The 27,918-nt window shown below is 44.3% G+C and overlaps 1 protein-coding gene across 1 annotated transcript; it reads left to right on the top strand.

Moving 5' to 3' along the window:
* Positions 1–229: 229 nt before the first annotated feature.
* Positions 230–27,586, top strand: LOC106745386 (box A-binding factor-like). The gene is made up of 8 exons (XM_014620990.1): positions 230–440; positions 17,174–17,655; positions 18,041–18,680; positions 19,882–20,430; positions 22,008–22,133; positions 24,179–24,314; positions 26,188–26,353; positions 27,083–27,586. The coding sequence occupies exons 2-8, from the start codon at positions 17,180–17,182 to the stop codon at positions 27,174–27,176; spliced, it is 2,187 nt and encodes a 728-aa protein (XP_014476476.1). The 5' UTR covers positions 230–440; positions 17,174–17,179; the 3' UTR covers positions 27,177–27,586.
* Positions 27,587–27,918: the final 332 nt, after the last annotated feature.

Raw genomic sequence — 27,918 nt, 5'->3', positions numbered from 1 at the left:
GCGGAAGGCGGCCCGGCACGGAGCGGCGGGCGGCAGCAGTCTCAGCCTAATCGTCGTCAGTCAATATTTGACGGGCTCTCGGATCAAATCGAAGCTTCGATATCGCGCTACCAGGCGGCAGCCCTGCCGGCGACCACGAGCCCGGCGATCACGACGAGCGCGAAGAGCCAGCGGCGGCGGCGGCAGCCACCACCTCGCACTCCTCCTCGTGGAAGCGCACCTGTGTCAAGCGCGCGCCGCGTGCGTGTCTCTCGCTCACAAACACTCGCGAACTCAGCAGAAGCGGCGGTCGTCCGTGCGACGACGGCGCATCGGGGCACGTCGTGCGTCGAGCGTCGCGACGAGCCATCATCAGCCAGCTCTCCGAGAGGAACACGCACGCAACCGGACTTCCTCGACTCTCGTCTTCCTATTCGTCTTCAACTCCCGTCGCACTCCAAGTAAGTCGAAAATCCCCTTATTCTCTCTCTCTTTCTCTCTCACACACACACACACACTCTCTCTAGTCTTTCCTCGTGAATCTTCCTCGAGACCCTCCAATTCGAGTTGGCTCGTCGCCCTCGCTGCCCCAGCCACGGGTATCGCAGAATTCTCGTCGACGGTTTCGTAAGTTTCGAGGAGCGGAAATTTTGGGAAAAGTCACTCTGGCGAGGGAGACAAATATTTTCTTTTTGAGTCAGGTGCGTGCGAGCACATAGCCGATTAATGACTAAACGCGTTAACGATTGCATAATTGCGATAGTTTCATAGTGCTGATGCAAAAGACCGCGTCGCCTAGGACTGCGGCTGTTCGAGCGTAAGAGCAGAGGGACTTGCGAAGATCTGTTCTTTTCCACCGATGCGGTAATTCAAAGCGAAACAAGTATAGTTCGCTTCGTTCTAACTTGTCTCGCACCCGATGTACACCGAACTGCAGGAAATTCTTCGAAAAAGAACCGACTGTCGGGACTATCTTGGATTATTGGGGCACGGTGGACGCATTAAGTTGCAATTAAGTCGTGACGTCGTGGAAAAACAGCGTTTTCCGAGCGGGTCCGGCGTGGCTCAATCCGGCCGTTCGATCGATCGTCGTGTTCCCCATCGTCTGCCCGGCCGATCCGCGCGATTTTATCCGATTGAAGTCGGGCGAGCCGGCGAACGAAAGCGAGCATCCGTGGTAACGCGAACGGCGCGTGCACGAAAGGAACACTTGTGTTTTATGTTCGGCTCGCTTCGACACTTGTGTTTTGTGCGCAGCCCGTTTCCTCCTCTTCCTCGTCAACGCGTCCCGACGTCGAAATCTAGACACGGGCCCCGCCGACTCCGTCCCACCTGTCTTTTTCTCTCACTCACACACTCACTCTCTCTCTCTCTCTCTCTCACTCCTTCTCCTCTCTTCGTTCTTCCTTCGCTTCGCTCCATTTTTCCTCGCTCTTCCTCAAGGTCCCCCCGTGTTCGACTCGCTCGAAAACTTCCACTCGAAATTTCGCCCGGCGTCGTACTTGCCGAACGATCCCCCCGGGTTGGTCAAAAATCGGAAAGCTCGGGCGAATTCGAGAGCACACGGCTCTCGTGGAAAATTACGCGGAGAGAGGAGCGCGCGCACGAGCTCATTAGCGCAACTTCCAGCCCGCGCGAGAACGTCGCAAAATATTTGCGGATCTCGTGTTCCCTCGGCATATTAATTATTCCCCGTGTTTGGCGAGTCTACCTGCGCACGGCGGGACACCGCCTCCTCCACGACTACGGCGTCCAGATTGCTCGATTACCGCACTGTGCTCGATAGCGCAAATATTAAATCGATAACTCACGCGCGCGCGGCACTGTGAACACGCGCGCTCCGACGGCGCGCCTCGCGACGGAGAGGATCCCCGTCGCTCGTTTTGCGGCCGCCGATCGGTTTCGCACCTTGTGCGCTCATCATCGCCGCCGATTCACGCTCGACCGTCACATTGTTGTGCTGCGGCATTGTTTTCCAAATGGCCCGCAAAAAGCCCCCGGGGCTTTTTGCTAAACGACTTTCCCGCGCGGTCCGGCCGGTCTCTCGCAAAAAGCTGCCGAGCGTTTTTGCGAAAGCGTTCACTGAGATATCCTGCGACCGATGTTCGCGTCCGGCTCGATTTCCACCGAATCCGCTTCGATTCGCGCGAGCGAACGGTCAAACGCGCGGCACACACACACACACAGTGGCGGCGAACTTTTCACTCAAACGAAGCACGATCGGATGCTCTTTTTTCTCCCCGCTTTCCCCGGTCGGCTTTCACTTCCCGGTCGGACGACGGCTCGATCCCTCCGGGTCGCCGGATCTCGCGGAGACGCGCGCGCGCACCAGGTCGCTGCTCGTCGTGGCGTCTGGCACGAAACTATCCGTCGCAAGGAAGAGATACACACCCGCGGCGCAGATAATATTTTATTAATCATTAAGCACATAGCCGCCGTACATATAAGATAATGGGAATAATATCAGGCAATGACGATAATACTGTTTGTCGTGCACGTTAATTATTGGTCCCTCGCGCGCGCCGTGCCGCGCTGCGACGACGACTCCGGCCGATCGGCCGACCGTTCGATTTCGCGCGGAAATGATAATGCCTCGTTTCGGGATAATCGCGTCGTCCGCGCGCGCCGCGACGCGAAATCACGACTGCGCGGAATCCGCGAACGACGACGGTCGTGTCGCGGGAAGATATTTTTTTCTCGCCTTTTTTTTCATATGTGTAATTTGTCGCGCGCCTCGGGCGATGCACGAGACGAACAGGCGGATTATCAGGCGGTGAGACAACGGGAATGTCATTAACGACCTCGATACGTGAAAATCAATCATCGTTAAATGCGGTCCACAGGAGAAAGAGAGAGGTGGGGGAAAAAACCGAGTGTCGTCGGTTATTTAGTTCCCAACGCGAACCCAACGTAAATCATTTTTTTCAAGGTCCCGCCGGCGTTCCATTCGCGGTCGAGCGATCGGAATACAAATATTGGAATAAAAAGTTTCGATCCCGTCGTCGCTACGCTGCAGAAATGCAAACATCGCTATGGCGAGGTAATACGCGTCTCCTCGCTCGTCGTCGTCGTCGTCGCAAGCGAGTGACCGAATCCGAGTCGAAAATTTGTGATGCTATTTCGACTCTTATAAGGATGACTTCCGCCTACTTAAATGGCCTAAAAACCTACCTTGATAATATTAACACTTATTAAGTTTCCTCTTGAACCTTTAATTCTACAGATTTTAATTTAACCCTTTGGGTACATTTGACGAGTGAGACTCGTCATCTGCTTACTTGGGCATAAAATGTATTACTTTTACATATTAATCCATATAGCGACAAATTAAATCCGTCCCATGGGCATAAAAATCTTCAAATAATTCAGTACTCAAAGGGTTAACGATACGCACACAGGAAGATACGTACATTCGAACAAATATTACTTAGTTTCAAGTATTTCCTAAGTTCCTATACTCGCAAATATATCATAAGTTCATCATAAGCATGAGATTTATTTAAAATGTATTTTAAATCCAAGTATTTTAGTATTTCACTGAAAAATAAATTAAGACAACCTTTGGTTTTTTATTCAAATTAACAGAATTTAACTGTTTTTTTTAGTAAAGTTTATGATATTCTTGAAAAAAGAATAACTTCTTTCGGATGCGCGTGATAATGAGCTTTTTTTAAAATTTATGAAGAGTATATTTCAAAATTATTATCAAGAAGCTATCCTTTTTTGAAGATAACTGTTGTTTAAAAAAAAGGAAGTAAACCGAATAATCGTTTTTCTCAACAGTAGAATGATATTTTTCTTTATGTACTTTGAACAACCTATTATTACCGATTTGAGACATCATTAAGATCAAAGTACGAGCAAATTATATCATTAGAATCGAAAATATTTTGCTATATTTTGCTTAGCTCTTACCGTTTGTAGAATTAATTAAAGATTTATAACATAGTTTTTTTCTATTATAACGATATAATTTAATCTCACTTGAGACCACGATAATGTCTTAAATTTCCGTTTCCGTTCTTTTCAGCATCAAAATAAGTTGTTTCGAACAATAATATAAGTCTAATTTTCAAAATATCGAGAGCATTTCTAGCTTCGAAGTAGCATTAAAATTAAATTTATAAAATTGACGGTGTTCAAGAGAAAAATTAAGTGAAATATCGCCAAAATAGGTTTTTATTAGTCTGTCCTAGCTAGAATTGACTCGTCGAAACGCCATCGTTTCAACGTCGTTAACGTCGAGACGTTGTTGATTCGAAATTTGACGCTGAAATTTCGACATTTTTTCGAGCAACGAAAAACTGAATATATAGAGTTTAACGGGAATTTTCAATATATTTTTCTATACTCCATATGTGTATACATATTTATAACATAATACAATATCTTCATTTACGGGAAATAATCTTTTGGTATACATTGATACGGAATATTTTTTTTCGTTCGCAGATAAAACAAACATAAAACTCAAGGTTATTTAATTCAATGAAGATAATGTAGAGACAAACAAATAAATAATTAATTGATTACGTGCTTTAGAGAGCATTTAAATACTGTGGTTGTGGTTCTATGAAAAAAATCCACGCGATGTGAGATTGCATTCGTAGTCATACATAAATTATTTGTGCCAGAACATTGGCCATAAAAAGCCTCGGAGCCCATAAAACATTATATGGAAGAGAGAGCACCGTTTTAATGATTTAGGCGAAACATCTAGCTTAATATCCTGCAATATATTAGAGAAATTAATATATCGTTAGTAATCTTGAGGATGAAAATAGGATTAAATAACTCTCTCTTCTATTGCAAGGATAGCGTATTAATCTTTACAAGGATATGTTGATAATCGTGACACGTCATCGACATTCGGACGATACAACGTTCTAACGGAACAACGTTCTAACTTGGAACGAACTAAGGCAAAATATAATAATCTTACAGTATTTACACTTAAAATGTTTGTTCCAGCGATAAATAAAATCCAAAATTCTATGTGCAGAAGATACTATTGCTTGTACATGATTGTAGAACGATAGGTCACGATTGAATAGTAATACTAAAGCCTCGAACATTTGGGATAGATACAAGAGACTCAGCTTTAAGATGGTAATTATATGAAAATTGTGTTTACTCGACGACTGAAATGAGCAACATAGCATTTGTTAGTATTTATTATAATATAGTCTCACATTCTTAAGATTTTTCGAGACCGTATTGACATTATACCGATGTTATCTTGACACTTCTATAAGTTTACATCAGATTTGTAAGGCATTATCATCTCGCTATATACGCAAATTTTTGTTTCCCTCGAAAATGTCAAAATATTTATACATTGCAAATGGACTTCTTTCAACATTAACAGCGTCGAAATGGCATCGTTTCAATGAATCATTTCTAGCTGTGTATAGATCTACGCTCGATTTTTTTATTTTTCGGTTAACTTGTGTTTTAGATCTGACTTGATGATAACGCAGATTGTGCTTTTTTATTCATGATTAATCATTAAACTGATCGTCTTTTGTAGTGATAATTTTTAAAGTTGAACGATTAACCATGAATGGGAAAACTTGAATTATTACGAGTTATTTAATTTTCATTCTTCTAATAGCACTAATATAAGCGTTCTTGACTCTTTATGGCCTTAAAAGTTTTTTTACTTTTCCTAGAAAACCCATTTCTATCTTATCAGGTTAAACCTAAACTGCAAGTTAACCGGAAAACAAAAAACCAGGCCTGAACAGGCCCAAACTGTCCTTCGAAGCGTCAAAATAGCATCGAAATTTCAACTCGGGCTTTCACGGCACAACGCCCGCGTTTTACGTAATATTGTCTGCGAGAGGGATAGACGGAGTGCACTGTGATTTCTTTTCTTTTTTTGTATTCAACGCCCCTTCCTTACCCTTTCGCGCGTCTCGCAACTGAAAAATCCGGACGTCTTAGTCACCATCATCCAAGTTCCGAGCCCGCAACAAACGGCACGCTGTATTTACGGCGAAAACAATGAGCGAGAAATTTGTTTGCACAACGCGCGCGAGCGCGTACGTGGCGGGAGGTGTTAAGCCCGTCGACGTTGAAATCGAGACAGTTTCCTCTCGTTGTAAATTTCAGTAATTGCGCCGTAAAACCTTCTTCATCCTTGCTTCATCGTCGCACGGGGCCTCGAGGCGTCTCGTCGTGTCGCGTCGCGTCTTCAAACACGCGCGCCGATTGGGCCATAAAGGATTTCTGGCTTGCCGTTTTGATGCACGAACTTGTGCTGCGCTTTTGCAAGCCGATGGCGAATCGTAATAAAGTTTTATTGGCCCCCCTCGCCCCCTTCGACGCGTGCCGTCGCCAGGTATATCGGGATAATTCGGTACGACCTCGGCATTATCGTGCGACGTCTCGGAAAATTGTAATCTTCCGAATCGTTCCGTCATTGTTCTGCCATTAGCGCGGAGCTCTGATGTCGCATTGTTGTGTGATTTTGCCGTAAATTTACGTGACTCACTCCCGACTTCGCCAACGTCGATTGATCCTCTAATGACGAGGTAGATTTCCAACATATCCAGGAAGGTTGGGTCGGTTCTGACTTCATGCTTTATTTTATCTATTTTTCTTGTAATAAATATACGAAATGGGTAAAGAAAGAAAAAAATAACATGAAACATTCCTTAAGAAGAAAAATAGCGCGTACACATTGTAAAATAAACGAAGCCGTGGGGTCAACCCGATCTCACCTTGTCATTAAAGGATTAAACCATAATCTGGGCAACAATCGTATAACTTTTCCTTAAGGCGAAAACGTGAGAACTGAATATTTCCACTGTAATTTTAAAGTTTCGGAGAAAACCGTTTTTTCCTAATTTTCCGTGAATTTTTTTAGTTTCTTACTTCCTTTGCGGAAAAAAAGTAAAAGCGGCAGGTTTCAATCGAACACACGTGAATTTTTGTATCTTTGAGACAGAAACCGAATCCGCGCAAAAATGAGGAAAAATAGTTCTATTCCGAAATTTTTTAACTATAATTTCCACATGCACACACAAGTGTTTTCTAATGAGAAAATTTCCACTTTTCACGAATTCACGCTAGGGAACAAGATTCATGATCCTCTGGCGATCGATCGTGAATCTTTTCCTCCGGCATGAACTCGTGAAAAGTAAAAATCTTCCAATTTGAAGGCATTTGGGAATATTCACTTTTCACGTTTCTTCTTCCGCCTTAGAGGAAAATCAGTCGCGCTGTCCAAGCTTAAACTCGAGTAAAAAGGCCTGTTACACAACAACGTCCGTTTTCACCATCATGGTTGAAATGCAATCGCTAATTAGCTGAACCGATCAATGCAATTCCATCGAGTTAATCCGTCGATTATTCAAACCGTGATGGTAGAAACGGGCATTAGTCACATGTCGGAACACAGCCGATGGTCCAATGAGAGAATTTCTGTCTCACTCTTCCTCCCATTGGACCATTGGCTGCGTTCCAACGTCTGACAACGACATACAGACTATTGTGCAACCGGTCTAATCGACGTTAAAATTGAGCGCCTAATAAAGATGTTTTCTCATTCCTCTCGGGTAGCGACGAGCGAACCATCGTTCGAGTCTCCGTTTGAAAAATACGAGAGATCTCGAAGAGAAGTATCTAACAACAGACGCGTAGTAAATTACACGTAGACGTCGCGCGGAGCACACGTAGATTTGCGCGGGGATTACGTCGCGACAGCGTTCGTCTACACCGAGACTTCCGAGATATAGGGTCTCCGAGGCTTTCGAGAAACTCCGATCGCGAGTGACGTCGCCCGGTCGGCCGGGGACGTTCTTCCAATTAGCGCACACATCCGTGTGTGTCCGTGGCGAGATTTTTATAATAATATATATATATATTATTTGGACTGCATGATGTCACGCGTAAAAACGACACAGCACTTTCACGTTAGATGCCCGGCGATACGGATTCTCACGTGCACACGCGCATTTTTCTCACACACAGCGATAAGGGATCTCTCTACGTGGCTGATAAAGAAAATGGCCTCGACGAGTGTGTGTGCGCGCGCTCTCTCGCCTCGCTCGAACGCGGCGTAAATCCCGCCGTTGCTACGCGCGATTTTTGCGCCCGCGATCGCGCGCCGCGCCACGAGAAAAATATCAGACTCCCTCGCGCTTTTTATTCCCGACGAACGAGAGGCAATATTCCCCGCGCACTCCGTACACTTGGCCGATGTCACACCACCCGGGGGAGCCCGACGACACACTCTCTCTTCTTCGAACGAGCAACACGTGTCCACGTCCTCCACGTGTGCTCGTCGACTTGATCATTCGTACAAATCGGTCTGTTCGCGCACTTCCGGCCGGGAGAAAGAAGACGAATCCCAGCGACAACACATCAGATCACATCTCGACGACTTCCTCGGGAAGAGAGACGGACGGGACGGATGATCCGTCGCGCATACCTCCGGCTCTCGCACTCGTTCTTCTCGTTCACAGTCCGCGAGAGACGCGCGCGATGCACTCGAGGAAGCCTCATGTCGCGCGCGACGAATCCCCGAGGAATCCGGGATCGCCGGTGTGGGCCAGACTTACACGGTTCGGCGCGAAGCGGGCGAGTAGGAGCGGCGGCCCTACGCGCTCCTGGCGGACCCGACGACTGAAATTATCATTTTAGCTGATATACTAGCTAATGTAAGGATGCAGTTTTATCTCTTATTATCATGGGAAACGAGATAAATCGCGATAGTGCCGTTTATTTTGACAACGTGCGGCGGCACCTTACGCGCGCGCCTCCCCATCGCCGATGTACAGCGTGACGGCGCGCTTTGTGTATCGGTCCTCGCGCCGGTATCTCCTCCGGGTGGTGCTTCGTCTCGTCGTTCCTTCCGCGAGCCTGCCCCGATATGGAGGCGGCACACACGCGATTTTCGCAATATCGATCGGTAGGCTGGACTTCAACCCGGTAGGGGATGTGCAGACTTCGATCGAAACTCGACGCGTCACTCATAGCCGTAGCCACATCTTGCTTTTGAAATCATCTTCGTTTCATCGTTCAGATGATTTCGGAAAATCCTCTGATTCAAGAAATTTCCTCGAAGTCGTCCGATTGCCTGTGTGTGGTGATACGAAAATTGATATGATGGATCATCTGAGGGTCATCTAATTCAGATGATTTATCAAACGTCATCTATTTGTCTCTGATCTGTTGATCCGAAAATCATCCGATTTAAATGGTTTACTAAAAGTCGTCTAATTACCTCCGACCTAATGATCCAAAAGTCATCTGATTCGGATGATTTACTCAACGTCGTCTGATTGCCTCTGATCTGATAATTCACAACTTATTTGATTCAGACGATTTACCAAAAGTTGTCCGACTGCCTCTGATCCGGTGATATGAAAGTCATCTGATTCAGATGATTTTCCAAAAGTCATCTGATTGCTTCTAATACGATGATCTGAAAATCATCTGATTTGGATGATTAATTAAACGTCGTCCGATTGTTTCCGATCTGATTGCCTGAAAGTTATCTGATTCAGCTGACTGCCAGAAATCTTTTATCTTCCGTCTTAGTGTTATCTTCGTAGCTGATAAAACAATCCGCGTAGTATCTGGAGGTGAACTTAAGACGATCTTAAATACAAGATCGGCCAACGGAATACCGTCGTCGGACTCGTTCCTGAAGTTCGACGCAATTCGACTGTTTTCTTCCCTTTTTACGATTTTCAGGGGCGGATAGTTCGTTCGCGAAAAATGCGATCACGCGGCTTCGAGAAATCTTTCGCGCAATTACGCATCGCACCGCGTCATGGTACGTCTTGTTTGCCAATCGTACTGTTTGCTCGCTCGTTCCCTCGCTCGCTCGCTTCGCTACATAACACGATTGTAAAATTGTACGATCGCCGAAGTTCTCCCACGAAGGCGGGGGGAGAGAGAGCTCTGTGTGCAGGTGGTTTAACGCGTCTGCATCTCGGACTTAATCCCGCGATGCGTTTCCGGGTGGTGTCGAGCCCGCAGTTGCCTCATCGAGCCGCCGAGTCATGGAAAACAAGGCAGAGAGAAAGAAAGACAAAAAGCAGGAAAAGACGTGATCGGCTTTTAGGATTCCACCGAAAACGCGCAATCCTACGCGATCGATACTTTATGAGGGATAACCTCAGATAATTCTTATTTGCGGCCGCGGATTAACGAATACGAGTCGCCCAGACGGAGAACAGACAATGCGGAAACCTGAAGACACAGAGGATTACGAAGACGTACGCACATTATAAATGACGCACCGATAATTCTTTTAACCACAGAGAGAAAGAGAGAGAAAAGAGGAAGGGGAAAGACTTAGAAAAGAACGATTTGTCTCCCTTCTGATTTACACACAATCAGTCACGCAAAGGTTGCAGCATGTTTTCTGATAAGTTTTGGAACGCATATCCCGTGTCCAATAGGAAAATGTGTTTCCTACCGGACACGAGATGTGTCGCGAAACTCATGGAATAAAAGCGTCGCAACCTTTTTGTGACTGACCGCGCACACAGGTGTGATGATTTCGCGGCGATCGACGACGACGAAGAGGAATCGTAAAAGGGGGACAGCGCTACGATTCCGACGTACTCGCGGTGTGTTGTAATTACGTACAATCTCCTCTCTTCCTTTTGTCACGGCTCGTAACAGCGCGCGCTCTTATCAGCGGGATATTGCTTCGAGAGGTAATTCACAGTGTGTGCGCTCGCACGTGTGTGTGCTTTTGATTTCTATCGAGCGGCGCGCTTACGCGGTATCGTCGCGATCGCAGCACGATATAGAGATACACGGCGGCGGCGGCGTCACGTACGCCATCCCGGGCGATCCCGTGCGCGTCCAAAGGTCCGCAGAGGTTCTCGAGAAACGCGGCGACTTCGAGAGACACAACAGCGGCTGATTTATACGCTGAGAAAAAAAGTGCCACCTTTCAAGTGATATTTCTTTGATCCAAGTTGAAACGGTTAACTCTAATACTCCCTGGCAAATATTCGTTGAAAGTATAGAAATATAATTGGCTGTATATAACGCGACATTTCTTTCGTGCAAGTAAACGTTTACTTGTATGTGTTAAAACAATTGCGACAATGGTATTCAATTTATGATATTGAGAATATTAGAATCGATTTTTAGGAAATATTTACCGGACAGAGAGAGAGAGATCTTAATTTCGAATCACTAGGTTTCTTTAACGGAAAAGAAGCATTACATAATTCTAGTAAATACTCTCTTGAATTTGGAAACATTTCACACTTACATTCAGTATTTCATTTGTAAATTAAGGTATTACTGCGTTCAAGTAAGTATTTACGACAGATTATTAAAATATACTTAAATTGACAAAAGTATTACTCGATTTAAGACATTGAGAAACAGGTGATTATGCTTAATTGATTCTAGCATTTCTTTTTTGTATACATCGATCATACAGGCCTTAGCAGGATGGCTGAATTTTAAAGTAATATTTTTGCACCGTCAATTTATCTCAATTACTATCTAAATTATCATCTTTTCACTTCTTTTTTTTTATTATTTTTTACAGGTTGTCATAAATCACAAACAGAACGTCTTTTTAGTTTAATATAGTCATTGTATGTTACTTAAGACATAAAACGTCTTGAACCAATAAATCAGGCTCTCTGTTAAGGTTCTACGACCCGGTGAAATTTTATGACTGCCAAAGCATCCTTCGTCTCGAATACTCCCGCACGATCGTGGAAGTCCAGGTGGTATTCGAAGTACTTACCGACATCCCGTTGACTTATTTCGCGAAAATTTTATTCTCGCAACGCATCCGGTATATGATGCGATTTTATCAACTTAAGCAATTCAACTAATAAATAAGTTAATTATAAATTAGGAAGGTGAATTCTTGCGTCGATTAAGAACCTATATAATATAAACGTTTAAAATAGAGACCTTCCTTTTCAGATATTTATATTATCTGGGTCCTACATCTCTTTCTAAGAGAAAATTTTCTAACAAAGAGACCTTTTAAGGCGGAAAAATGCCTAAAAGTAGATTTCTGTTAGACCTTCTATTTCTACTAGACGTCTACATCCCGACACATTTTAAGAATTTCTACTATCTGACGAGAAAAGCAATCTTATTTGATACCGGTGTCCGGTACCGGGTAAATTCTTGCGGCCGGAATTGTTTACTATACCTTTTGTTTCGAGCTCTGTTTAAGAACATCTCTATTTGTACCTAAAAGCGTTCCCTACGAAAGAATTCTGTCGAAACTTTCTATCTTTCTCAATTTAGTATTCTGGTTGGTCAATGTGTTGGTTATGAATCATCCCTCGATGGTCAAGCCGGCTGACAAAATGGCGATCGCTGAGTGCTGGCAACGATGGCCGACGTCGACAAGGCCTCATTCCCTCGTCCCTCTCTGTTATCTCTCCACCATGTTCGTTATCAACGAACAAATAAACGGACCCCTCCGCGCGCGACCTTTTTCTCCCCGGATTGCTCGTCATTTGCCCAGTCCGACTGGACAGAATTACAAACGCGTCGTGTCCGTTGGATTTTCTCATCGTGTTTGTCGCCATACGCGTCGCCAGAGTAAACAGCCGTATGAGTCGATGGGCGATTTCGTAAGAGGCCGATTTCAAACACGAAGGTACATAGGAGTCACCTCCGTCCGTATTACCCGGAACTATGCGCACGACTAACCGTAATTCCGTCGATACAGAGGCGCGTTATCGGTGAGAAATTTGTTTTATTCGACGTGTCGAAATAAGAAATATTTCACACACTATACACACACACAGAGAAGGCGAGGGAACGGGAGTTGAATTTTTCCGTCGACTTACGGTCCGCGGTGAGCGCGTCGTCGTCGGCTCTCGCGCCAATATTCCTCGTGAAAACGACAATTGAAGCAACATCAATCGAAGAATCTCACGCTCGACTGGCCAATAAGGTGCGAGGGGCCGTCCAACCCCGTCGGGTCTCGCTCCCTGTTGCTTCTAATTACCTGTGCGTGTCTACCTGTTATGCTTCTCTCTGTTTCCTCTCTATCTCTATTCGTCGTCCTTTTTGTTCCTCTCGCATTATCCACCAATGGAGAGCACGATAATGGAGATGCCACGAGAGAAGAGACAGTGAGAGAGAGAGAGAGAGAGAGAGAGAGAGAGCACTTTAATGTTCGGGTTTGAGTAGTATAGGGAAGTACCCATATCCATCAGCGGCTCGGTTACGCGGTTCCACCACCTTCCTTCCACTTTCCGCCAGTTTGTGGGACACCTCGGTGAGCCGTCTCTCTCCGCCGCTGTCAGTCGGGAAGCGCTACCCACCGGCAAAGCGTCTCTCGCGTGGGTGTTCTCCCTTTCTCTCTCTTTCTCTCTCTTCCCCCCTCTCTCTCTCTCTTTCTCCCCCCCTCTCTTTCTCTCTCGTCGGTAACTACCATCAACTAGTTGTCCAATTGCATCCCAGTGTGTGCAATATAACGTCCACGGTTGTGCGCCCTGTCTACGAGGTTGTTCGCGCGTTCGAAGTTGTCGCGGTTTACACGCAGGAGCGCGAAACGCGAAGATACAAATGCGACACGTGGCTACGGAAATATCGGTGAGTGTTTGCTCCTGTGTGCGAGTGAAATGTGAGGCGTAGAGAAACGCGCAGAGAGATGTGGAGGATTAATGCGCGTTGGACGGGGGGAGAGGAACATCGTCGAAATTCGCTCGCGAAACGAACGCGCTTCTCGCACGGAAGAAATCATTCCATTGGAGTGACTGAATTTTACGCCGCCGGGCACCGGACGAAAGCTCGTCTGGGGGAACAGGGCGATTTCTGTGGAAAGTCTTTGCTCGTTGGTCAATTGTTGTCGCATGGGAAAAAATTAATTGGAGTCTTACGTTCTCATATAGCATATAAGTAAGAATATATGATCTTATATGAAGATAAAACTTGCTTGCATATGTGTGTGTGCTCTTATATATGAAGAGAAATTCTATATGTATAATTCCGTTGAAAATATATTCTTGTTATTTGAGAATAATTTTCACGAACTGAGAGGAAAAAATATTGGATGGGAAGATCGATATTTCCAAACTGAGAATTATATCCAGTCTGAAGATATCGTTCTTTCTATATCAGATGCTTTTTCCTCTCAATCTCAATCAACAAACAATATTTTTTGAACAACAAGGATATGATACTTTTAATGAAACTACATATAGAATTTCTCTTCGTATATAAGCAAGTTTTAACTTCGTATAAGATTATATATATATATATATATATATATATATATTCTTGCTTATGTATGAGAATGTGAATCTCATGAGTGAATTAATACCAACTTTTTTTCTATGCAGTTGTCTTAATCGAGCTTTAATACAGCCGAACAAACCCGTGTGTTTACACGAATGTCCTCAGTCGCAGTTACGAGGACATATAATTTCTTGTTGTCGAGTTTTCACCTGTCACCTTCTGTTCGGTTGCAGAAACTGAGATTTTTTGCGTGTATCGCACGCGGAAGAAACAATTTGGGAACTGAATTTTTTGTGGTTTATGGGCTTCTGTAATTTCTGACGATGGTGTCGTTTTTGTTATGCACTCGTTACGCGGGTATAATATATAATAGAAAGGCAGCGACGACGACGATAACATTGTCGTTACGAGACATAGATTAGGTTTACTGGAAAGAAAAAGATCAGACGGAAAATCGGTTGTGGATACGGTTTGACATTTTTGTAAGAGGTTTCTATTCAGTCGGTTGTCCTCAGTTATCTCAAGCGAGTTTTAAAACAACTGTACGTTCCAACGGGAATTTTCGGTCTCGCGGCAAACGGAGATTTCATTTCTCGTCGTCGGACTTTCGTCCGGCGATAATCTTCTTGTAGTTATACGAACTGAAATTTCTTTTCTATGCACAAATGCTGTTTATATTTTCGAAATTGAAATTTATTATTGAAACGTTCACCACATATATTTTTCAAGTTATATTCATGTTTATGAAATTTTCACTATGTTCCTCAGCGAGGTAAATTCCAGGCAGTCTATTGATCGAAAGGCACGGCGAAATTGAAAAGAATTCATACGGGAAGAAGGCATAATATTTTCTTCGCGTAGTGCCGGCTTAATGATTCAGTATTCACTCACCGATCAACGAGATTCGTTCAACACGTCCCGTGTCGAACTAATTTTACGTGATTTGTTGTTCACGTGGTTGCCCACATTTTCCCATTAAGAGCCACATTTTATTCGTCGAATAACACGCGATGATAATAATAATAATTGTTATAATAATTAACAAGATACTTCACGATTATGTTTCGTTTAAGAGCGAAAGTATCAAACGACTACGCCGGCGGCTCACGTGGCATGGAACGTATTAACCAACTTTTTCATCGTTCATTTCGTCGCGGTTCATGACTCATACTCGACATCGCGTTACTCCAATTTTCGACGCACCGCGAGGCGACGCAGGTACTCCCCGGACGGGCCTCGAGATCGTCGTCGTCGCCGTCGTTCGGGATTCGGCGGAAGTCGCGCGAGGTCTTTGCCAAAGAAAAGAGAGTCGTCGCGTGCGGTCGCGCCGGAAGTCGAAACTTGACATTGCCGAGCGGAAGTGTGACGCGCGACAGTGCAAACAGCACCTCTCGCATTTTTTCCCGAGACGGACGAGGTGTGTCCCCGGTCCTTTCCCTCTCCCTCCACTCTTCCTCATTAAACTCGAGCGGTGTGTGTACTTTTCGCCCACGGGCCGAAACGGTCGCGTGCCCCGAAGGATTCCTCTGAAAGGATGACTAATCGCCGCTCCGCAGGACCGTTAGCCTCCTCCATCCTCCTGATCGTTAATTTTAATAAGCGACGTAGTCGAACCTATCGCCTCTGTGTGTGTGTGTGTGTGTGTGTGAAATGAATTTTAAAGACGTATCCCAAGTCGAAATTTTGATGCTATTTTGACTCTCTTAAAGACAGTTTGCGTTTACTCAAATGGCTTATAGACTGGGGTAAACCTACTTTAACGATACTTTAACGATACTGATACTTATTAACTTTCCTCTTGAACCTTGAATTCTGCAGATTTTATTTTAATGTCGTCTTAAATAATCTATTTTGACGCTAAAACGGCAATTTCAGACATCATCAGGATCAATGTAAGAGTAAATTATATTATTAGAATTGAAATTGAACCTATTTTGTTAGTATAGCTTCTATTGTACTGTACACGAAGAAAAAATTGATTGAATTAACATGACAAATACATAAAAATATAAAAAAATATTTATTCATGCGGTGGACACTAATAATATATTTACTTGCGTCAATACTGGTGTTTAACATTGAACAAAATTTCCTTTTTCAAATGAGAAAATATACTGTTCCTTAAAATCATAATTTTTGTGAGTGGAATTGTTCACTTCCTATATTTAAGTAAAAAATTAGGATTTAAATAAATATGTTATTAGTATCTACTGAATAAATATTTTTCATTTTTTAGATATTGCTTCTCAATGTACACAGATTGAATTTTAATGTTACCTTGAACAGTCCATTTAGCGTGAAAACGGCGAAAACGGAAATTTCAGACGTCATTAAGATCAAAGTAGGAATAGATTATATTATTAGAAATTGAAATTGAACTCATTTTGCTACCTTAACTCTCATTAGTATTTTAGAATTCAAGATTTAACACAAGGTCAACATTTCGGCTCGAGTAGACGCGGATCCAAGTACCTTAAATTCGAACATCCTCCGCGAGTCGTCGGGTCAATAATTGATTCACCATCGACCGTGAGAAGAATCGAGATCGGTGTCGACGTTTCCGAAACTGGAAGTCGCGTGTATAACCTGTTATTACTTTCTCAGGGCTGATCTCCACGAGAGCGAGAGTGTCGAATGTTTGTAACTCCTTCGACTTCTACGATGACTAACGAGAGAAGCGAACAGGATAGATACGGTCGCGTTTCCGGAGCGGAAGTCGCTCGGACGAAAGCAAGAGTTCCCGAACGATTGTCGACCTAGACACCGATCTCGTCTCTTCTTATCCGAGCGAGCATCCCCGAGAGATGACTTCGTTCGCTTCGTCGTTCCGATACTGATAACGCTGTTCTGATCGTCTCCGTTGCTCTCTCTCACTCGCGTCTCTCTCTCTCTCTCTCTCTCCTTATAACGAATATAATAAGAAAACGAGGAGGAGGAAAGACAATTAGACGATTGCATGCCGCTTAAGGTAGACGCACTTCGGTTCGTGCAGGACGCGATGAAAGAGACGTCTGTAAAGCAGGAGGTCAAGATGGAGTGGGACGGTCACGCGGACGACACCTCGCCTCATGTTCACGGGGCGGAAGATCAGATGGCCGGGAGTCCTCAGAGCGTCATCACGACGAGGCGGCATGTGAGGACGATCACCACTGCCGGTCACATCAAGGACAGCTCCGAGGTCGACCCGGAATCGCCGGACTCGAATTCGCTAACTGGTAATCTTCATCAGGGACTTCACCAGCGGGGGAGCGAGCAGCACGAACAAACCCGGGGTTACCAAGAGGAGCAGCAGCAGACTCATCAGCCGCAGGGCCACTACGTCCCGATCCCTCACTCAGGCGTTGACGATCAGCAACGAGCGACGGATCAGCAGCAACGCGTCGTTTACTCCACCAGTAACGGTCAGCAGGTTCAAGTCGAAGTCTCGGTCGAGACCCCGGAGGCCATCACACTTACGGTCAAGGAACCGCCGAGGTAAAGAATTGTAATACACCTACTATATTAGGCGCTGTACAGTTTCATCCACGGAAATTGTGATCTCTTCAACCCCCGTGTTCCTCTTCCTGTTTAACAACTTTTTCCGATGCTCGACAAACTTGACACGGAACCTTTCGGATCACGCGATAAAAGAGAAGGAAAAGAAAGTTCTGTTGTGCGCGCACAGAAAAACACATTCGCTTCGGGCGACGAGATGTCTCGTCTATAAGCAAGGGGTCGAATGTGTCGTCGAGAGAGTAAATGTATCTTCAGAGATCGATTTTTAATAGCATTATTTAGTATCTACGGTAGCCTCTTGAGCTTAACCGAGTTAAACCGAATCGCGTCTAAGAATCGTCCGAACACTCTTTCGTTCACGAAGATACGAGACGCCCGCGCCCGATCGTATGGAAGTGGAGCAGATCTATGCCTATCAGGACAGTCACGAGGTGCGAAGGGAGAACCATGTGATCACCGTGCAGGTGGCCGATCATCATCGGAGGGCGCAGCAGGCCGGCCACGGCCAGAGATTCAGTCCCCACGAGAACCATCAGGCGTCCGGGACGAGTAACAGCAATGCCACCAGGTACCAGGCGTCACCGGTGCTGGCCACGACGGAGGATTACGACACCTCGGCGATCGTGACGCAGCCGGGATCCACGGTCCACCTGGGGTCACCCGCGCCGCCGTATTCGCCGCCGATCGACAGTATCCGCGGCCAACAGCCGCAACAACAGCAACCGCCGCCGCAGCAACTCGTGGCGACGAGTTATACCGACGCCAACGCCGTCGTCAAGTACGACACCGAGGCCGCAGTGGCTGCGGAGAACATCAAAGCCTCCAACACCTACACCACCCTGGAGACGGTCGCCATTCCGCCCACGCAGGCTGTCCAGTACACGCAGTATCTGTCGGGCAACGAGAGCTTCCAGCAGGCATCGACGTACAGCTACACCAAACCAAGTGATTCGGTTATACTGGCGTATCCACCGGCGACACAACTCAGCTCGAGGCCCACCGAGGTAAGTAGCGACACGCTCTCCTCGCTATCTCGAGATTGGCTGAGTTCAGAATATACAATACGGTTGCGTAACTGTTGTTGAGCAATTCGTCAAAGTAATTGACTTAAATTCCGGGATCTGACGGTGAGACCAATAATCACTGACTGGTCATCGTCGTCGCTTTGTTCCTCTGGACGCAGTCGATATCTTCTTACGCTATAGTGATGGGCAATCTTAATCATTTTCCTCCGAAGATCGATCTTTTTAACCGGCTCTTTTCTCCTCTATTTTCGTACAAATTCATTCTCTCAGATGGAGAGTCGATTTTTTATCTGTCGATATGCGTATTCGTCGATGTTCTTTTGTTTAATGAAAAATTCACACTGGGATCAGTATCTGATATAATCAGGATATCACTTTAGATATGCGTTTCAGAGGACTGTATAAATGATGGTGAGTTTGGCTGTAAGGGAAAATTATTACCAAAAATCTAGAAATTCACTCTTGTATAAGTAGGGCCAAATTAATTTTAGATTTAGTAAATATATTTATAGAATCAGAAGGAATATGTTTAAATATTTATTGCGTGTAATTTTTTTTAGGCCGATTTTTAGGAAATTGATTCTCTCATCCGATTTTTTAGTAAACCGATTCTAGTTATTTCGATTTAAGTTCGATTAAAAAATCGATTTTTTCTAAAAGATCGCCCATCACTTCTATGCTATTGGCAGTAATTTCTTCAAGCTGGAGCCGCTTTTTTGTGCATTTTTCTCCGATATTTCGTCAAATAATTAGTTTTCAACCTTCCGTTGACTTTATTGTTGTATTTGACGTTTCGTAAACACACAAACATTTCAGTTTATTTGATTCTTATTCTTGTACTTTATGTCTTACGAATATTTCAGCTTACTTCATCCTCATATTTTGCGCTTTGTGAACATTTCATCTATATACTTCACGTTTCGTTTCAATCCACTTCACCCTCATATTTAGCGTTTCGTCAACATTTCAGCTCACTTCATACTTCAATACATCAGATTTAGATAAAGTGAACTGGAACGTTTACAAGACGTTGGAGATAAGCTGCACAAAAGCTGCGGCTCTACGGAGCCACACGCAACAATCCCGCGGACCAGGGAAACCTCGAATAGTAATCTTCTGCTTCTTTTCTCTCCCTGAACTCCCATCGTGCGTGCAAAATGGACGATGTCACGTTCGATAGGTGGAATCCCCCGGCAACACGTACATAAAGGGCGATCCCACGCTGGCGTCATCCCTGACCGCCTCCCGGACAGTCCCGTTGCACTACGAGCAACCCGGCTCGCCGGGTTCGCAGGTGACGCTTTACAACACGGCTCCGCCGTCCTATCAATACGTGAAGCCGCCGCCGAGCGATCCTTACTGGACGACCGGCACACCCTCGCCCCCGACTCTGGAGTACGTATCGAGCTACCCGAGCATCACCACCATTTCCGTGAGCGACGCCAACATGCAGCTGTACGCCGGTGGCAGCTACAGCGTCACCGGCGGCAACGGGCCGCCGTCCGCCTGGACCACGCTCCCTCTGTCCGGCGCTGAAGAGACCTTCGACAATCCCGTCATGTCGTCGGAGCCGAAGGAATGCGTCAATTGCGCGGCCAGCATGACGCCCTTGTGGCGACGAGACGGCACAGGGCATTATCTCTGCAACGCTTGTGGGCTCTACAGCAAGATGAACGGGATCAACAGGCCGCCAATGAGGTGCTCCAAACCGAAGCAGTCGGTCACACCGGTAAATGTGCGGATCGCGATTAATCTGTTAATCTGCTTGGCACGCGGCTGAAAAGAAGTCACTTCCCGCGATGGAACCGGATGAAAACCCTCGGAGAAATGAAAACTTGTAATCGACGTCTCTGTTACCGTGACTGAGAACATTCGTTTGGACATTTAGCGTTAAAGGGGTGTTCTTCCGGTTTGAAGGGTTGGAAGGAAAATGATATTTTGGGGGATTTCTTTTTTAACATTGAACTTTGCACGTTCTTTGCATCTTATTTTATTTTCTTGCTTTATTCTTATTTTATTTTTCTTAGGAAAAATTCTCTTTTTTTCTGTTATATCCTGGTTCTAGAAACTCGTAGAAAAAAAGACACACACGGGCGGTGTAAATGAGTCTGTCTTAAGTATTTGAAAAAAAGAAAACCGAAAGTTTTCTTATTTAGAAATACAGCTACTGTCTGAACTAGAATTAAGCCAATATTTCCATTCTGGAAAAAAAGGCGGGCCTTTTATATTGAAAAATTGTAGTTTCCCTCAAAATTTGGTTAATATTTTATTTAAAAAAACAACTAATAAACTTATAATATTTATTCTAGCTCAGACGATAGCAAGTCGTGTCATTTGGTTTTTTCGTTTTTCTACAAAAAAATTCTCGAAAAATATCTTTTTGCGACTTTAAAATCAGAATACCTCCTTAAAACTCGGTTTGAGACAAACTGAGAACAATTGACGGAGTAAAAATCTCCTGCAGAAATCTTTCGGCTCTTACAATCCTAACGTATCCTATGTCGTTCCATTTATATACATATATTATATATATTTAAAGCCGTCGATGAATATCCGTTTGACCATCGCCGAAATGAGGCCGCCGATATTTGCCCTGATAAATTTCTCACCCGAGCAACGTACAACACGGCTTCGATATTAAGTAACGTCCTCTCCTTCTCTCTCTTTCTTTTTCTTCTCTCTCTTCTCTACCCGTCCCTCTCCTCCGTTTCCTCCCGCCGCCGCGAAAGACAGAGGGAAGAGGTGCGTTATCTCTCGCCGAGCAAATAATCACTACGGGACTCGTTGGCGGCTGTTGTTTGCTCTAGTTTCCTTGCTGCGAGCACTCCCATTTTCGTAGTCTCGATTTCTCAAACATCGTCCCCGTTGTCCTCGTCATCGTCGCCCGCCGAACGCGACGCAACCGATTCTGTCTCGCGAGCGGCCCCGCGAAGCAACGTTTTCCAATTCGCAAATCGCCCGGCGCGCGGAAGTATATCGCGCGCGAAATGCGTGACTTAATTCCGCAACTTCGTTAGATAACAGAGAGTGCCATCGGAGATTCATTCTGAGTCACCGATTACCACGCTCCGAATTTCCGCTGCACTTTCGCGCGCCGCTCGCGAGAGGAAGCTCGAAATGCCGCGGACGAGTGCGATTACTCGCGCGATTAAGGCTCCCCATCCGACGTCAGGACTGAGAAAACATAAATGCGCGAAATTCTCGCGGAATCGAATTGTTGATATTGGTATCTCGTTGAATTAACAAAAACTCTTCTCTCTGTGGGCTATTCCATTTACACGGCAATGAAAAAGCTTTATGTCGCAGACGAGCGTGCGGAGGACGGGGGTGCAGTGCGCGAATTGCAAGACGAGCAACACCACGCTCTGGAGACGGAACAACAGTGGCGAGCCGGTCTGCAACGCCTGCGGGCTTTACTATAAACTGCATAACGTAAGTCTGAAGAGACTTGATTCACACTAGCGCGATCCCCGTCTCGATATTTTTGCGAGGATTGCGTGATCGGACGGCGGAAAGGAAGTGACAACTTAGTGTCAATAATAGCGCGGCTCGCGAGAGAGATACCGCTTATTGCTAATTGCCCCGGAGCGTAATTCAATTCCCGAGGAGCAGATTTTTCCGCGCGCGCGAAGAGTGTCGCAAGAATGTTCCGGGAAACCGTGCACAATGTCTCCCACCGCTGTCGTTGATATAAAAAGACACCGCTGAGCGGCGAAGTAAATCATTTTTAATTAACATTAATCTCACGGCGACTGGTCAGCGCATCGTTATCGGCCTTTTTGCGATCATCGGCCGCGATAACGGCGACTTGATTGTTTTTACCGCGCGTGAGACAACCTCGTCTCGACGAATGCCCGCTGGCGAGGTGCCGCGATTTATCGCGCTGGATCTGTGACAACAAATTTAATTAAAGCAGGGATCGACGTGCGACCGTGCCGAGAGGATCGATCGGAGGAAATGTTTGTCGCGTCTGGCTTTTTCCACTTTTAATCCCTCGCTCGCGTGAACGCGGCATGAACGTCGAAAAAGTCGTTCACGGAAACGGACCGGGCTTACGGATTCGCATTGATAGTCATTTTCAGTAGTGTTATTCTTCAAAATCGTCTATTTGAGGATCCTGTTTCCCCGCCGCGGCTGTCTTGATCATTTACGTCAGAAACGAGGGAATGTATGCCTCCCCTTCTTGTGGAATATGAAATAAAAGGATCTGTCCATGTAATGATATCTGTGAGGTCGATTGAGCATATTTGTACATTGAAAAAAATGCTACCGTTCAAGCAATATTTATTTGATCCTAACGAAATTCCAAGCGACACGTATGTCTAAAAGACGTTTTCACGACGTCTTAGGACGTTTCAATGTTATCCGGGATGGTTACTACGATATTCTGGCAAATATTTTCCAGAACTAGAAATATAATTGATTATATATGATATTTCCTTCGTATTTCCTTTCTAGATATTTACTTGTACGTGTTAAAACAATTGCAACGAGTATTAAATTCGTCATATTGAGAATATTAGAATTTATTTTGAGAAAATATTTACCGGACGGAGAAATCGAGATTTGAAACCATTAGGTTTCTTCAATGGAAAAGAAGTATTGCATTATTCCAAAAAATACTCTGTGAACACCGAACTAATAGCAACGTAACATCAATATTGTCAATTTCTCACTTAATAATTATTACATAACGCGCGTTGTATTGCATATACATTGTTGAGTGGGAAATTATAACATTGATGTTATGTTGTTGTTAATTGGTGTTTGCTGGACGCTCTCTTAAATTTAGCACCATTTAGCACCATTTTATACTTACGTTCAGTAATTAATTTGCAAATTATAGGATTATTGCGTTCAAGTAAGTATTTACTAGAAACTATTAAAACATGCTTAAAATGATAAAAATATGACTTCATTTAAAAGACTGGAAAACAGATAATTTATTTGATTCCAGCACATTTTTTTCTGTGCAAAATATCTCGAAAACTTTCCCTTTACTTAACAATCTCAGTAAATAGCTATTAAATTAGAATAACAAAATCATGAGGAAAGATTGGCTACAAAGGAAGGTTGCGTATCGTGCTAATTTAATAGCTATTTATCGATTGTTAGAGCAGAAGGAAAGTTCGACAAATGTATTCGGTCGATTACAAATGTCATTTCTTGGACTTTGAATTCAATGTATCGCGCAAGAATTTCGGGCATACGTTTCCTCGCTTCTAACGTCATCAAACAAGCCTGAGCGCAGTGAAAAATCAGGAATCTCAAGGGCTGTTTATCCGCTTCGAGCCAATTTATATGACAGATACAGCAAGAGTTTGTGAATGATATGCACGTTTCGATCTCCTTAGGAGGGGAATAGAAGTCTCGAGTTTTGCATTTCGTTGCGACTTCCTTTATCTCGAGAGCGTTAAGAATCGAAGTTGCAAAATTTCTTATCTAATCCGATGGTATTGCTTTTATTATATGAGCAGATGAACAGGCCACTTAGCATGAAAAAGGAAGGGATACAGACGCGTAAGAGAAAACCAAAGAGTCACACGAACATGAGCGGCAACCTGCCTGGGCCCAGTGGTATCCACAAGGCCGACATAAAGCCCAATCTACTCGGTGAGTCTTCGGTGAGCAAGTCTATTCTACAGTCTATTTTCGCTAACGCCATCAACGTCATTGACAAAGAAGCTCATTCTCCATTTACATGGCCTCAGCGTGAATATACAGGGTGAAAGGTCCTGCGAGAGTGTCTCAATTTCCATCAACGACCGTTGGAAATGGCCGAAACCTTACAACACGTTGACTGTCGCAGTGACATTAGGGAACTTCGTTGCCGACGATTTTCCAAAAATCAGAATGTTACGTACTTAGAGATATACTAGTCAATTTTATATTTATTATTCGGTTAAAATTGCAATAAGAGTTTAATCCCGTAAGGAAGACCCGTGCGCGTTAACTCGCGCGGGACGGGTAATTTTTCTCGCACGCCGGCTACGAGACCGCATTTGGCAGTCAATGTGTTAATAAAGAAAAAAAAGAGAAAAAAAGGAAAAAAAAATATAATAAAGACGTTTTTTTTCTCAGTGTTTCGATCATATCCCCTGTATATTCCCTTATCTTCGCATCACTTACATCCTCGTTAATTTAGCGATTTCGATTAGGTGTACCTACAGGCCGCGGGGGTTGACCGAAATATGCGCTCGAAAAAATGCGGTGCTGCACGCGTGAGAGAGAAAGAGAAAGAGAGAGAGAGAGAGAGAGAGAGCGGGGGGAGGGGGGAATCGCACAGAACGTGATAAGATTCTCGCGATCGCCCTTGAACTATTACACCATTTACATTATTATATCTAAAATCGACGATTCAAATAAGGGCATGAAAAACCACCCTCATAGAATATCATCGATATTCATATATAGGATGAGGCAATAACCAATTATTACCATTTCGAGGATATTACCGACAAGTAAGGAAGTAAACCCGGCAATAGCTTTTCTCAGCAGTAGAATTTTACTTCTGTTATCTATCTGATCATTTCCTTTCTGTGCCAATTCAATTCCCGTTGGATACATTTTTCCTCCTCCCTCACGTTCCGACGATACTCAAGATGGTAACAGTCATTGCCTCACCCCGTGTAAGAATAAGCGGCCGGGGTTTGCCCCGTAAATATCGTCCTTCGCGGCAGAACCGCAATCGCCGGGGTCAGTAATCCCTCGTCGTGTCGGTCGGTCTTTTCAGTCATTCGGTCGGCCGTTTCGTTCGGTCGTCCGTTGTCAATCGTGATGGCTGACTAAACACACACGATCGCTCGCTACATGCACGAAGGGGGGCTCGGGGAAGGTCCGACGAGAGTACACACGACCGTCGATAGTGTCTCGGATTGGTCAGAAGCGTGGGATGTACTGCGATAGCGCGCGGCGACGGATATTTCTCCTCGGCGGGGATTAACCCCGAGGAACAAGCGCACGAAGGGTGCTACGCGGGGGGGAGCGCGGGGGAGGATCACACACGGGGGACTACCTCGACGACTACGTGATCGGTATGTGTTCCACGCTCGTCGTTGTCGAGGCGACCGCGCGACGAATAGTGAATTTTTCATAGTCATCTCGTCAGTTTGACGTTATTTTGACGTTATCGTGACTTTCCGCTCTGCCTGAAGGAATGACGGTGAGAAACTCACTTCGATCGTCTTCTCATCATTTCGACATTATCGTCATTTCCTTTTCCACCTGAGTACGCTGAATTTCAAAACGGTTCGGACACTTTTCGATGCAGTTCGAAGCGCGAACGATGGAACAATGAGTAAAAACTCGTTTTCTCTCACTGGACTATCGTCTGCGTTTTAAACCGCATCGAGAAAGAAGTGTTCAAACCGTTTTAAGATTTAATGTATACAAAAATACATACACACACACACGCGCGCAATCAGCGCACGGTATGCGACTCAGAGTAATCGTGACCGATGACGTCTCTTTTTTGTTGACGTTGCAGTGGACTCGTTGCAGTTGAACGTGTATGCATGCGGGGGTGGGGGTGGTGGAGGGGTCGAAGAGCATTGTCTTCCTGTAGGTACACCATCTACGGCACAATTAGCGCATGCACACTCGCCCCTCGCATTACCTACCGCCGCCGTGTTGAATCGCCAAACCACCCTTACGTAAGTCCACAAGTTCATACCTGACTCGCCTCTCGTCTGTCCGAATCCGAAGTAAACCCGCGTTTGATCCGGGGCCGCTCTCGTCTGGCTTCTGCTCGCACCGCAGATTCCCAGCGAGTACAAAATCGACGCATTCTAATCAGGTGCATATATTCGCGCCGACTCACTGAATAATAATCATTATCACTCATTATTCGGCAACGATACTCCAAAGCGCGCAGCAGTCGTAATATACAAGTATTCAAATATAATGCACCTGATTAGACGTTTCCGATGTCACTATGCTGTACTTGTAAAACACTTGTATAGTCGACTGATGAAAAATCGCAACACTTTTTTTCCGATAAATTTCTAGTACAAACTTCTATCCAATAAATGTATCTTCTGAAAATTACTAACAAACAAATTCTCCTATTGGACACAAAATGCGTTGCGAAATTCACGAAAGAAAAAGCGTTGCAACTTTTAATTTGTCGAGTGTGTGTGTATTCATTGCAATATAAGAATGTATAATTGTTACGTTATTGTCGTATAATATCCGAGATCGTTGAACTTTAGTAGATCTATAGGTATAAGGATGCGAACGATCGCATCGGAATCGAGACTTTTGTATTCAGGTCGAAGGTACGACGTGAAATCAGAAAAACTTGCGAAATATTTGCCGTGCTATATCTAATAATTATATAATTTTAGGTGCATACTTTCAATAATGTTCTCTTCTTTTTTCAGCGTGCCACCACTAGAACCAATCACTAGTCAGTCCAGCGGCGACCTCGCCTCGGTTATAACGTCGACAACCACCGCTCACACCGAGAGATCATAGGAAAAGGATCACTTCGGCGAAAGCTGTTCAGTTATTGCGAATTTGGAATTGTGTCTAGGAAACAATTATTGAGATGTGTGTTCCTACCGCTTATTTATATTTATTATGAAGCATTAGTTTTACTTAACAATTCATTTTCTGCTTATAAAAAATCGAAACGCGTCGCGCATTATTATATCGACGCGTTCACTTTATCCTTTCTTCCTTCGACACTTTTGACCGCGTTTATCGAGCCCAAACGACTTTTGCAAAATGATGGAAACATATGCTTCGTGTAACGTATAAACGGGTATAATTTCGATAAAATTTTCTAGTACGCTTTTCTGTGCGTAATTTTGTACATATACAATTACATTCCGTTGTCCAAAGATACACGTATATCTATATATAAGGATATGTTTTAATTTCCTCCAAAGAATAATATATATACACATATGCGTAAATATATATATATATATATATTTAAACATATGTTGCTCCTATCGTTATTTACATTTAATAACTTTTAAAATACATAACTCGCCGTTGAAATATACTATGTAAAAATAAAAATGTCTTTTTTAATCCGTCACATATAATAATATAAATATAAAATACTAAGAAATATATATTCTTTTTATATAATTTATTTATATAGATACAATGCACAATATATACATTCTTATAATTAGTAGAATGAGATTCATAAAATTCGCTAAACTACTAAAAATAGGTTTGTCGCTTAAGTAGACTTTGCATTTCG

Source organism: Dinoponera quadriceps, unplaced genomic scaffold (assembly GCF_001313825.1).
Source record: "Dinoponera quadriceps isolate SergipeBrazil2010 unplaced genomic scaffold, ASM131382v1 scaffold106, whole genome shotgun sequence".
NCBI classification, from domain to species: domain Eukaryota; kingdom Metazoa; phylum Arthropoda; class Insecta; order Hymenoptera; family Formicidae; genus Dinoponera; species Dinoponera quadriceps.
Note: the sequence above shows the minus strand (reverse complement) of the source record. Positions and strands in the feature narration are given on the sequence as shown.